Source organism: Leucoraja erinacea, chromosome 15 (genome assembly GCF_028641065.1).
Source record: "Leucoraja erinacea ecotype New England chromosome 15, Leri_hhj_1, whole genome shotgun sequence".
Classification (NCBI taxonomy): Eukaryota; Metazoa; Chordata; class Chondrichthyes; order Rajiformes; family Rajidae; genus Leucoraja; species Leucoraja erinaceus.
In genome coordinates, this window is record NC_073391.1 from 35,943,241 (window position 1) to 35,957,222 (window position 13,982).

Below are 13,982 nucleotides of genomic sequence, written 5' to 3' on the forward strand. Positions count from 1 at the left end.
ATGAGAACAGGCCCTTCGATCATAATGGCAAAGCCATTACATGTTTACTGCCACATAACCCATAACCCTCCTTTCCCTGCATATCTATATGCCTATCCAAAAGTTTTTTAAATGCCATCATCGTAACTAAAGTAATTCAGAAAGGAAAACATGTAATTAGTAACCAACCAGATAAATAAAGAGCATAAAAAATGAGCACAAAGGTCACCCTGGCAATAAATTGTTTCTTCTCACAAAAAAACTGATCTGTGGACGAATTATGGACTCATTTGCACATCAAGGGGCTTCAAAAGGACAACAGTAATCATAAAATCACTTTCTTGCTACAAAACTTCATCAGATTCACCAATGTCCTTTAGGGATGGAAACTCTGGTTATACATATGGCCCGTGTAAGACCACATACTCACTAACATTATTGACACTTAACTGCTGAAGTGGACGGGCAATGAGGGATTGAAAATAACTGCCAGCATTATCTGTGGCATCTATTAGGAATTAAATAAATCATCTGGCACTACAATCAGAAAAGTATCAGAATGCTTTGTATGGAGTGGGAGCATCCAGCAGAAAATAATACATACATTCAGCGATCTAGTGTTTTGTTTACTCAGTTTAAAAGTCATATCATGCAAAACACAAAATATTCCAGTGACCGACTCATGTCGAAGCATCCGGGGTTTTATGGTCCCCCCACCCCCCCACTGCCCAGAAGGGGCGTTATTTCCATTGTGGTGATTGACAGGTGAGAGGACCAATCAGCTGATCTCAACATTTTTTAAACAATCATAACCTTATTTTCACCGATCACATACACTCACACACACCATATATATGACAGTAAACTTTCTTGAATCTACTCATATGGCTGAGCGTGGCCTCGCCATTGTGGCGCGACCGCAGTCAGCGGCACTTCCGCAATCAGTGTAACCCCTGCATTTACCATAAATTACACAATCAGCGCAACTTCTGCACTCACCGGAAATTACGCAATCAGCGTGACCTATCCATTAAGCAAAAGTCACGAAATGGGCGGGACTTTTGGACCAAACACAGTCGGACCTAATAAAGCATTTATTCCTTCCTTACACAGTTGGACCTTACAAATCATTTATTGCAAGTACATTGCAGACTCACAGTTCAGCTGATTCACAGCTTAGAATGACAGTCATGGCCTCTCCCTCGCGATCTTGCAGAATGATTGACTCATGGCCAGGCATCCAGGGTTTTATACTCCAGCCCCCACCCCACCCCAGGAAGGGGTGTACCTTCATTGCGGTGATTGACAGGACCAATCAGCTGATCTCAAGGTTTTGCCTAATTCTGCTCCTATATCTTATGTTCTTATGTAGTACAATAAGCAGGGCAAAGGGAAAGGTACAGACTGCAAAACATGGTTGTCAGCCTAGTTTCAAAAACATGTTGTCGTTTGTAGATGAGAGAAGTGCAGGCTTAATAAGTACATGCTGTGAGTGAGCCTCACTGAAATGCTACTTGGATCACGATCCAGAATACTGCTAGGATCCCTAATTGAGTATATAATCTCATTCTGCAAGTGAACATCATTGAACTTCCAATTGGACAAAGATCCAGAACAGTGACAGTCCCAAGTTCTCTGAACCAAGCCATTGTAAGCAGGATTTCTCAACTGGTAGAAGAAGGAGATGTGATTCATTGCTTTATTATCGTTTAATTGTCAAACTGCCGGGTTATAAATATGAGGTGCTGTTCCTCCCAATTTGCATTTAACCTCACTCACTCCGTGTTTGGCAGCTGGGAGATCACAAACTGCAAATTATTAGAGATTCCTTTATTGTCATTCAGACCTTTCGGTCTGAACAAAATTTCGTTGCCTGCAGTCATACATATACTAATAAATAACAAAACATACAATAAACACAAATTAACATCCACCACAGTGAGTTCACCAGGCACCTCCTCATTGTGATGGAGGCAAAAGTCTTAAAGTCTCCGTCTCTTCCTTCCTTGTTCTCCCTCTGCACTGAGGCGATCCAGGCTTCAGTTGTTGTGACCCCGCCGGGTGATGGTAAATCAGGTTCAAGCGAACAGGCCGGTTCAAGCTCCATGGCCCGGGGTGGTCGAAGCTGCCGCCCTCCAGTCCAGCGGACGCAGCTGTTGGAAAAATAGGTCACGAACCTGGGACCTGCGAGCTCCCGACGATGTCGTCCGCTGGGCCCGCAGCCGAGCCCCGAATTCAGGTCGCCGCCGCCGAAACGCCAGCGCAGCCCCGAAGCCGGGCCACCGCCACCGGAATGCCGCCACAGCCCGAAGTCGGCCAGCCTCGTGTTGGTATGTCCTGGCTGGCTCTGCCTCCGGAGCCTCAAGGTCGGTCGCAGTTGGAGGCCGCCAGTTCCGCCATTAGGCCTCAGCTCAGACGGAGGCAGAGAAGGGGGATACGACAAGAAGAGTCGCATTCCCCCGAAGGAAGAGACAAAAAACATGTTTCACCACCCACCCCCACCCCCACCCATATACGCAAGCTAATAAACTAAAATTTAACTAAAACAAGACAAAAGAAAACAACAAAAAAAAGTAAAAACAGACGGACTGCAGGCGAGCCGCAGCTCTTAACAGCACCGCCACTTCCAGAAGCTGGTTTACACCAAAGATGGACATAAAGTGCTGGAGTAACTCAGTGGTCAGGCAGCATTGCTGAAGAAAAAAGATGAGTGACATTTCGGCTCAGGACCCTTCTTCATACCACCAGCCATTGGGTATAGTCACCGCAGATAGATACTAAAAGATGGAGTAACTCAGCAGGTCAGGAAGCATCTCTGGAGAAAAAGAATGGGTGAAGTTTTGGATGGAGACCCTTCTTCAGACTGAAAGTCAGGGGAGAGGGCGATGAGAAATATAGGTAAAATAGAGGGATATAAAACAAATGAATGAAAGATATGCAAAAAGCAACGATGATCAAGGAAAGCTGGAGCCCACACTGGTCCATTGTTGGCCCTGGGGTAGGTGATGAGATATATAGTGAAACTCAACAAGACGACAGGGTTTGAGACCCTTCTTACAATACAATACAACTTTATTTATCCCAGGAGGGAAATTGGTCAGCCAACAGTCATAACAAGCAAGATACACGAATTGAAAGTTACGTGGAAAGTCCAGGATCGGGGATGTGCAAAGATTGGGGAGTGTGAAGGGGAGTCAGTCTACCCATGACAGAAGGGGAATTGTACAGTTTGATAGCCACAGGGGGGAAATAATCCCCTGTGGCTTTCTGTGCAGCATCTTGGTGAAACCAGTCTGTTGCTGAATCTTGTGCTCCTCAGGTGGACCAGTGTGTCATAGAGGGGGTGAGCTGTATAGTCCAAGATGCTCCGCAGTTTGGGGACTGAGAGTCAGGGGAAATAGATATATAGACGGTACTTAGGACAAATGAATGGAAGATATCCAAAAAATCAACGATAATCAAAGAATTGTGGCCCACAATGGTCGATTGTTGGCAGCGGGTTATACAGTCAAGTGCAGCTCAACAGGACGAGTGAAACTAGAAGGAAGACTAGGATGGGGGAGGGAAAGAGGGAGAGAGGAGATGCGAGGTTTACTTGAAGTTAGAGAAAGCCCTTGTCACTAGTAGGACGACAAGAAAGAGGGAACTTGAAGTTGGAGAAAGCTCTTCGAGTGGCGCGCATGCCCACTGGGTTCAGCGATGGGAGCGAGCGAGCCAGCCATCGCGTGCTGTCACCGGTGAATTGTGGCGTCACATCCGGTGGTTGGAGTCGGTGGGAGAAGGTGCTTCTTGAGCTTTCTGGAAGCTTTTCAGTGACGGTGCCGGCGGCGCGACTCGGCTCGGGCGGGGCGGGGCGGGTCAGTGCAGCGCAGCTCAGCTCAGCTCAGCTCAGGATGAGCCGGGCGTTGAACCAAGTGATTATAGACGTGCAAGGTGACAGAGCGGAGACAGCTTGCGCTTGATGCTCCTCGCTCTCGGTGTCTCTCGTTGTCCCTCGCTCTCCAAAGGCCCCGCCCGTTGGGCCTTTTTATTGGGAAAGTTGTGCGGAACAGGTCCTTTAAAAACGCCCCCCCTCCGGCTCGGCTACTGAAGTAAAGGTCGAGTCGGCGGCTAATCTCCGCGACGGCGGGGTTTTTATTGGGCACCTCGTTACACCGTGTTGATTAATACAATTGTTTATGTGTGTGTGTTGACAAACTCAGTGTAGGTGTCAGCTCGACTGCCGAAGTGGCTCCCGAAGAAAAGCTGCAGAACGCGCATCCTTCCAGAACTGACCATGTTGTGTTGGGGAAACACATCGTTCGGGCAGCTTGGACTAGGTGGCATAGACGAGGAGATAGTTGTAGAACCGAGGACCTGCGAATTCTTTCAAAGCAGAAGGGTTCAAGAAGTGGGTTGTGGCCGGAGGCATACGGTTTTTGTGCTGGATGATGGTACTGTTTATACCTGCGGATGCAACGATCAGGGGCAGTTGGGACACGAAAAAGGAACAAAACGACCTGGTAAGTAATTTTCAGTAAATACCAGTCTGATGAAGAGTCCTGACTTGAAACGTCTATTGATTTCTCCACAGATATTGCCTGACGAGCTGAGTTCCTCCAGCAATTTGTGTTTTGCTCTGCATACTATTTGTTCTTCTTGATAGCTCCAAGCAGCAGATTATTTTTTCAGTCGTCATTTTAAACATACTACGAGAATCCAAACTTGCATAACGATTGTGAAGAGTTGGCAGAAGCTAATTGGGCATGTGCAACATGGTTAGCTGTGTCTGGAGGAAAATAAAACAGACCATTACATGTCTCGTGCAGCAAAAAATTGTTGCTGTTAGTAGAACCAAAGAACTGTATATGCTACCAAAGATATACAGGAAAAGGGTGGGTGATGTTCCAGATCGGGTCCTTTCTTCAGACTCAAACCTTCAGTCCTTTTTCTCCAGAGATGCTGCCTGACCCGCTGAGTTACTCCAGCACTTTGTTGTTGTTAACATGTCTAGATGGTGATAAGTCACCAAGTCTATACAGTCACCATTTTTAATGGGGGGGGGGGGGAGAATCTAGATCTAGAAGACAGGTTAAAGGTGAGAGAAGAGAAATTTAATGGCGATCTGTGAATATGGTTGTGAATGTCTGGATAGGTCTGCCAGAGAAGGTCGTGGAGGCAGATACCACTACGACGTTTAAACGCCACTTAGATAGGAAAGGCGTAGAATGATGCAGGCCGAATGTGGGACGATAAGATTAATGTAGATGGGCATCACGGTCAGCACAAACAAAGCACTGTTTTGTTGAAGTGCACAAGAAGGAGAGAGTTAACCCATATTTCTTTTGCTGTATAGAGCAAGTTGGCGCTCTGGATGCTCAGAATATCATTGCTGTTTCATGTGGAGATATGCATACACTGGCATTAAATGACAATGGTCAAGTGTTTGCGTGGGGTTTTGCCAAAGATGGTCAATTGGGTTTGGTTACCGCAGAAGAATTTGTCAGAGTTCCTAGGTGAGTGGTCTAATGTATTAATGTAATTTTTTTAATTTATTAAAGTTCATAGTATATGATGCAGAAATGTTTGAATGAATATGTTAATTGCATGAAGATATCAATTTAAGATTAAGTCCATTTTCAAAATTACCAATCAGTTTTGAGCTTCCTGCCGCCTTTCTTGAAGTTAGCAATTGACTTGGATGTACAGCTCACTGTTGTGTCCATTTAGCAATACTTTGCGATAAACATCACAAGATATACTTCACAAATCTAGGCTGACTTTCCTTGACCACTTTTCATTAGTTAGATATTTGCTGCAAATACCAGGTCAGTATATTTCTGGTTTATCCCATCAATATGAAATGATAATTTAATTGCAAGTACTCAGTCCTCAGATATAATTGTAATTTTGCCTTTTTAGATATATTCATTTTGTATGTTACCAAATGCTTTTGAATATTTTCTGTTTATAGATGTACTCATTGACAGCTTATCAGTTCATTTCACACTCATTTAAAGTAGTTATTTAAGCAGTATTATTGTTGCTGTAGTTTAAATAATATTTAATTGAATTATTTTATAAATTGGTCATGTTATTGGTTTGTTACTCATGAGCAAATCTTGCCTTCTCTATTGCTTCTGATGAATATCATTCCAAAAAATACCCTGAATATAGTTAAGACATTTGTTGCCTTTTCTGCTGCTTATGCGCCTGTCCCAATCAGTACTTCAGGCGCTGTCTGAGTGAAATTCAAACAGAGCAAAGCCAATGTGATACAGACACACACCACGATGAACAGGAAGGTTGGCACTGTAATTAAGGTGGTGAAAGCACAGTGCACAGGAAGGGTCACTCCTTTAAAAGAGCAAAGCCACAGTGCTACAAAACCAGCAGGATGGGCCACACTAAGCCACTGTGCACAGGAAGGGGCTTTAGCAGTGTTAAAATAATTTTTTAACTGAATGGACACGGGTGAGCAAACGTTTTTTTTGTTTCTGGGGTATGGGCAGGGGGGGAGACGGGGGGGGGAGACGGAGTGGAGACAACTTTTACGACCTCCTGGCGACCCACTACCACTGCTCCTACGGCATGAGAATTCTCGCTACTCTCCATGGCAGCTTTACTGGTCGCCGCTAATTTTTCAACATGTTGAAAATTTGTGGCAACCAGAATGAAGCCACGACTAGTTCCGAGAATGCGGGAACTACTCATGACCATGAAGGCGACTCCCCGGCAACCACCCGCGAACATGTGGCGACTGCATAGTCTCCTGTAGTCGCCTTAAAAAGTCGCCTAGGTGGGACAGGCCCATTATTGTCTTGAAATGATTCTCCATGTTCCCTCCTCACTAAATATCAGTACTTCATGCAAATCTGTAGCTAATTCCCACCAGAATTATGTAACTATTATTGTATTGTGTGTTTCTTGTTTGTTTTCCTGAATTATTTCCTCTGCTATAATTATTTCTTAATATTTGTTTGTCATTAATATTATCTCTTCTCCTAACTATTTTGTTTTTCTTCATCTCCTGGCCATACTTGAAATGTCACCTATCCATGTTCTTCAGGGATGCTGCCTAACCTGCTGAGTTACTCCGGCACTTTTTTTGTAAACGAGCATCTGAAATTCGTTCTACTTTTTTGACTGAGCATTTTGTTTCAAATCCTTTGCTTCATTACTTAAATTGAGTGTTTATGAACAAAACAATAATTTGAGCAACTGTTCCCCATTATAGTGCTCTGAAAAGCTAGAACTTTAATTTATATGTTACTTTTTCTTTTAGGAATCTAAAGGCTTTGGTAGACGTACAGATAGCACAAGTGGCCTGTGGTTACCATCATTCCCTTGCTTTGTCAAAAGGTAGGGAAATATGTTGGCAGTACAGAATCTGGCAATTGCTATTTGCTGATTACTCCAAGTCACAGAGGCTACTTTAATTACCTTGTCTTCCTCTGTAGCAGATGTAACTGAGAATAAATACTCTCCTTTCACTGGGTTGCATCAAAACTTATCTGAGTTCATTAGAATCTGTGGAAGAGTGCATCCATGATCCATTATGTCATGCATTACAGCTTAATTTGGGAACAGGTCTGCCCAAGACCACAAGAAATTGTAGATAATTGTGGATGTAGCCCAGTCCATCACACCGACCAAACTTCCCAACATTGACACCATCTACTCTTAATGCTGCCTCATGACAGCAGCCAACAGACAATTCCCACCCCAATCATTCTTCCTTCTCCTCCCTCCTGTCGGGCAGAAGATTCAGAAACTTGAAAGCTCACACCACCAGACTCGGGAACACCTTCTTCCCATCATTATCAGTCCTTCCATGATTCTCCAACCTATTTCATTGCAGACAATAGACTTTTCATGAACTATTTTTCATTGTACCTCGTTAGACATGACAATAATAAATCTAAACCTAATATGTCAACTTGTCCCTTTATGCAGGTCACCTGCTCGGTTTTCATGGGTTTTAGAGCTTTAATACTATATCTAAAACATAAGCATAACACTGAGGAAACCAGAGATCTAGTATAAAAGTCCAGAAAGGAAAACATTTGAGTGTTCATGAACATCTGTAGAGGGAAATAACTGCCTGAATGTTGAGTTATGTTCATAACTCTGCAAAGGGAATAGTTTCCCTGAGCTCATGGTAAATTAAGAATTATTGTTGATTTTATTTTTTGTGATAGTATTTCCTAAGTATTTCCTGACTAAATGAGAAAATTCTGATTTCATAATAAATAATATATGATGAGGTGGTGTAAAATGTAGTTAATGAGTTATGTAGGTGAGTTAATGTAGATGTCTGCATGGATTTTGGCAAGGCATTTGTGAATGTCCCCCATGTTAAGCTGATCCAGAAGATTATGAAGGCGGGTCCCGACCTGAAACGTCGCCTATCCATTTTCTCCAGAGATGCTGCCTAACTCGCTGAGTTACTCCAGCATTTTGTGCCTATCAGAAGGTTAAGTGGCAAGGAATTATTAGTGACTTGGGTGTATGGATTCTGAACTGGATTACTCATAGAAAGCAGATGGTTTTGGTGATAGGACAATATTCAGTCTGGAGATCTTTAACCAGTGGCGTTCCGCAGGGATCTGCTTGGGACCGTTGCTGTTTGTGGTGTATATATATAAATGACTTGGACGTAAACGTGCACGAGCTGGTTAGTAAGTTTGCAGATGACCCAAGATTGCTGGAGCACGGACTGTGTAGAAGGCTGTCAAAGGTATACAGTGGGTTTTGGATTAGTTACAGAAAGAGGTGGAGAAATGACAGCAAGTGTGAGCTGTTGCATTTTAGGACCAAATGAAAGGGGAAAATATACACTTTATGACATTGATGTGCAGTAGGATCTTGGTATCCCAGTCAATAACTCCCTAAAAGTGGCAACACAAGTAGACAGAGTGGTTAAAAAAAGGCATTTGGTGCCCTTTCTTTTGTAGGTCAGGACATTTGTGTTTCTGAGTCGGGAAATCTTGGTGAAGCTTCATAAGACTTTGATTGGGCTGCTTCTGGAATATTGTGTGCAGCTCTGGTCGCCCCATTACAGAAAGTATGCTGAGGCTTTGGAAAGGTACATGGGAGATTTACCAGATTGATAACTGGATTAGGGTGTATTGGCTATAGGGAAAGGCTGGACAGACTTGTATTCTTTTCTCTGTAAAATTATCACAGACATCGATAGGGTAGATAGTATTTTTCCTAGGATGGAAAAAAAAGCAATTACTAGAGGGCATAGCTTTAAAGTGAGAGCGGCAAATTTTAAGGAGATAGATGGGGCGCTGTTTTGCACAGAGGGTAGTGAGCACCTGGAATGTGTTGCCAGGGGTAGTGGTTGAAGCAGCAATGTTAGTTTAATTTAAAAAGATCTTTAGATAGGCATATGAAGAGATACCCATGGGTTATGTGGAAGTAGATATGTGATGGTTTGACACAAACATTATGAGCTGAAGGGCCCGGTCTTGTGCCTGACTCTTCAATGTTTACTGTGTGCATAAAGGTGGAAGTATATAGAGAGTAGTTCAATAATACAGTTTTGTTTTAGTGTCTGCTCATTGCAAAAAGTTATGATTTAAATATATGATTCTTGAGGCAAGAATGGCAATGTAAAGCATTTTGGAGGCAGTTAAGCCCATGCTTTCAGCTAATTTGCACGATGCTATATTGGCAACTTTCATTGGATTTGTATGTTCTTGTCATCTGGATCTTTTCTCAGCTCAACTTTATGTCATTCTGTGTTGGAGATTTGGTGTCTAGCATGTGGTAGCTATTTTATGCATGTTAAGATAATGCATTTTTTCCCCTTTACACCTATTTTAAACTGTCTTTCAGGAAGTCAAGTTTACTCATGGGGACAGAATAAGAATGGGCAGCTGGGATTAAGTCGAGATATTGGAAACCAGCCATCACCGCAGCCAATTAGATCTTTAAATGGTGTTCCTTTTGTTCAGCTTGCGGCAGGTGGAGCACACAGTTTTGCACTTTCACTCTCAGGAGCTGTTTTTGGTTGGGGATCCAACAAATTCGGCCAACTTGGTCTGAATGATGAAATTGGTGAGTGTTACAAAATTTATAAAACATTTCTTAAATCTGTCAAGAACAAACAATGAAGCAGCGAGAAGCAAATGCATTATTTTTAATGGAGTATTTGTTACAATATATTGAGAAAGGACAAGTTAAGGAAGAGGTGGCTGACTAGATCTTGTTTTAGATTTTAATTGTCAAATTTTCTGTTGAATAAGTTAGTAATACAGGTTATTAATACAGATATTAGTAAATACCGATATTTCGGCACCCTTGGGTCCAGAGCCTTGCCGGATTATCAGTTTTTCTAGGCCAACAGAGGTCATGGCCTCGGGAGACTCAATGAGGTTGAGATTGGTTGCCTTAGCCTGGGCTGCACAAAGTAGTAAACTTGGCTGGGCCGCCCGAGGTAAAGTTGTGGGGAGGGCAGGAGCGTTGAGCAGGAGGGGGTCGGGGATCATGCCAGCAACTCACTTGGTAGCTTGGCTGGCTGTGAGCAGCCGCAGGGACTGGACAGCGGAACCAGCCGCCATCTCGGCACCTTCTGCCGGCCGGCCCGGCAGCTAGCCACGGTGCCCTTTGGCATGGTGCAACCGGTGGAGGTAGTGGTTGGCGGGTAGCTACTGTGCGGAAGGCTGGCTGCTCCGTCCCGGGCGCTCTCTCTCTCTCTCTTGCTCTTTCTCGCGCGTGCTCTCTCTTATCTGATCACCCTGAGCCAAGAAGTCCCCGTCCCTCAGACCTGAACCGCACAGTGCATTGTGGGACAGGCGAAGATGGAGGCTCCCCGGTCCTCATTGCCTCCTTAAACCTAACCCATGATCCTATCCCGCCAACCTTTTTACAAAATTTAGCAACTCAAAATGGGGGTGCGTCTTCGCTGGGAAATACAGTACTTGCAAAGCTGAGATCAGCTACATTTCACTAATGGGTTAATGCTCAAGTGTGTGTGTGAGACTTTTCTGTTTTAACATACTTTCATTTAAAAATGTTTAATTAATATTACTAGTAACAGAAACTTCTAAACTGTGTTCAAACAATTTTATTAACGTTTTAATCCCAGACAGACATGTTCCTGCACTGCTGAAATCCCTGCGAACACAGAAAATTGTCTACATTTGCTGTGGTGAAGATCATACAGCTACTCTTACAAAGGTAATGATTATATTTTTGATTTTATATTGTGCAAGTGAAAGAGTTTGCTAATGCTTCAACAGATAGGATAATGACCTACTATCTGTGTTTTTCTGCTTCATGCCCATCCTCCAAACTTGCCATTCGATTTCTAAAAGATTATTAAATTTGCCTATTACTATCAGTGTGGGAAACGTCTGTTAAAATAATCAATAGATGTTACAGAACAAAAGAAAAGGAACCTTATTGTTGTCGGTTTTTTTGCCATCTCCTCTGATATCTTTAATATATATAGTGCATCCATTATAGACATTTCTTTTAATAAAGTATTTTTTAACCTAAAGACAGCCATTTTATTTCCACTCCTATGTGATTCCCAACATCTGTGGTTTGTTTGTCCCCCCCCCCCCCCCCCCCCCCCCCCAACCCAGTCACCATAATACTCCATATTAATAAAATAAGTTTGAAAATGTCAGCAAGTACAAGCCATTTACAGTGCCCTGCATAATGTTTGGGACAAAGACACATTTATTTATTTGCCTCTATACTTCACAATTTGAGATTTGTAATAGAAAAAATCACATGTGGTTAAAGTGCACGTAATCAGATTTTAATAAAGGCCATTTTTATACATTTTGGTTTCACCATGTAGAAATTACAGCAGTGTTTGTACATAGTCTCCCATTTCAGGGCACCATAATGTTTGGGACACAGCAGTGTCATGTCAATGAAAGCAGTCTTGTTTAGTATTTTGTTGCATATCCTTTGCATGCAATGACTGCTTGAAGTCTGCGATTCATCGACATCACCAGTTGCTGGGGGTCTTCTCTGGTGATGCTCTGCCAAGCCTGTATTGCAGCCATCTTTAGATTATGCTTGTTCTGGGGGCTAGGATGTGTCTATACCATCAGCTGTTGTATTATCAATGAAAATAAGTGAGCCAGTACCTTCAACAGCCATATATGCCCAGGCCATAACACCCCCACCACGTGTTTCACAGATGAGGTGGTATGCTTTGGATCTTGGGCGGTTCCTTCTGTCCTCCATACTTTGCTCTTGCCATCACCCTGATATAAGTTAATCTTTGTCTCGTCTGTCCACAAAACCTTTTTCCAGAACTGTGGTTGCTCTTTTAAGTACTTCTTGGCAAACTGTAACCTGGCCATCCTATTTTTTGTGGCAAACCAGTGGTTTGTATCTTGCAGTGTAGCCTCTGTATTTCTGTTCATGAATCTAGTGCGGACAGTAGTCATTGACAAATCCACACCTGACTCCTGAAGAGTGTTTCTGATCTGTCAGACAGGTGTTTGTTTGTTTTTCTTTATTATAGAGAGAATTCTTCTGTCATTAGTTATGGAGGTCTTCCTTGGCCGGCCAATCCCTTTGCGATTAGTAAGCTCACCATTGCTCTCTTTCTTCTTAATGAAGTTCCGGGATCAAGGAAAGTGTTCATCTCGCGGCCCTGTTTTCTCCAATCTTTCCACCTCCATGCACAAGAACCACAAGACAGTCACCATTGTATGCAGATGCTGAGAAGTGTGTTCGGCTCTGGCTGAACAACTTCTAATCTTGTGTGTGGACTTGATAAGAAGAATGATGTTCCAAACAGTTGATTTTGTTAAGCCTAAGGTTTGGCTGATGTCTCTAACAGTTTTACTCTTGTTTCTCAGTCTCATAATAATAATATAATAATAAACTTTATTACGTACTCAAGGTCCAGACAAGGGTCAACATTACATTAAAAATGCATTGCATATTAAATATCATAAAATACATATAAAATCTCAGTATATCAGATAAAAACATCATAATTTATATATTTTTTTAAAACACAATACATAAGTTAAAAATCCAGATTAAAAGAATGATCAATGTCCTACAACGAGACAACGATACCAGTGTCTCCACAGCTGGGATTCGTAGCGTGTAGTGCTAACCCTTATGTTTGACAAGGCCACGATAAGCACATTTTTAGAGTCATTTATTCTGCAAATGAATTTATACATGTGATGTCTTAGGATAGCTTCTAAAGTACTGACTCCTGCAGCCACAAACATATTACTGGCACTACACCATCTAGGTTGCCTTAGCAGTGTTCTCATGGCATTGTTATATGCCACCTTTAGTCTCTGCATACTTGTCTTTCCATAGTTCGACCACAGGTACGCAGTGTAGAGTGGTGTGCAGTATGCTCTAAATAGCGACATCTTCACCACATCTGCACATGCACCAAATTTACGCAAGGGAATATTCGCCTGTACATACAGCATGTGTCATTGTCTATAAATATCCTCATCTCATTTGTGCTGTAATAATATGCCCTAGATATTTTACCTTATTACAGACACTAAGATTATTGTCAGACAATTAAAAATCAGGAAATTTTAGACATTTATCCTCTTTGGTTCTACAGATCATAACAGCACTCTTACTAGCATTATATTTAATGTCATTTTCCACACCATACACAGAACATATAGCAAGGAGCTGCTGGAGACCAGTGCTAGATGGACTAAAGACCACAAGATCATCTGCATACATAATATGGTTCACTAAAATATTACCAATCACGCACCCAGTGTTACAGGCTTTCAATTGTTTAGACAGATCATCATTATATAGATTAAAAAGGACTGGGGACAAAATTCTCCCTTGTCTAACACCATTGCTAACCCCAAATGGGGCTGAGACCCTATTGCCCCATTTTATTTGCATAGTCTGGTGGGCATACCAGTAGGCCAGAATTCTAACAATGTATTCAGGCACCCCTCTTTGACTCATTTTACCAAACAGCTTTCTGTGATTAAGACGGTCAAAGGCTTTGGAAGCATCAATAAAGCACATAAGGATTGAAG

The 13,982-nt window shown here is 42.5% G+C and overlaps 1 protein-coding gene across 4 annotated transcripts in view; it reads left to right on the forward strand.

The window, feature by feature from the left end:
* The first annotated feature begins 3,541 nt into the window (after positions 1-3,541).
* The window catches only part of herc4 (HECT and RLD domain containing E3 ubiquitin protein ligase 4), a 57,953-nt gene continuing 47,512 nt past the window's right edge, over positions 3,542-13,982 (forward strand). Inside the window, exons 1-6 of one of the 4 annotated variants that reach the window (XM_055647173.1) lie at positions 3,542-3,761; positions 4,182-4,481; positions 5,315-5,474; positions 7,244-7,320; positions 9,805-10,026; positions 11,057-11,148. In XM_055647173.1, coding sequence (XP_055503148.1) covers positions 4,256-4,481; positions 5,315-5,474; positions 7,244-7,320; positions 9,805-10,026; positions 11,057-11,148 — 777 coding nt within the window. In that variant the 5' untranslated portion in view covers positions 3,542-3,761; positions 4,182-4,255. Of the gene's footprint in view, positions 3,762-3,781; positions 3,913-3,938; positions 4,482-5,314; positions 5,475-7,243; positions 7,321-9,804; positions 10,027-11,056; positions 11,149-13,982 lie in introns of those variants that run through there. The other 3 variants (XM_055647174.1, XM_055647175.1, XM_055647176.1) reach the window with 3 other exon arrangements.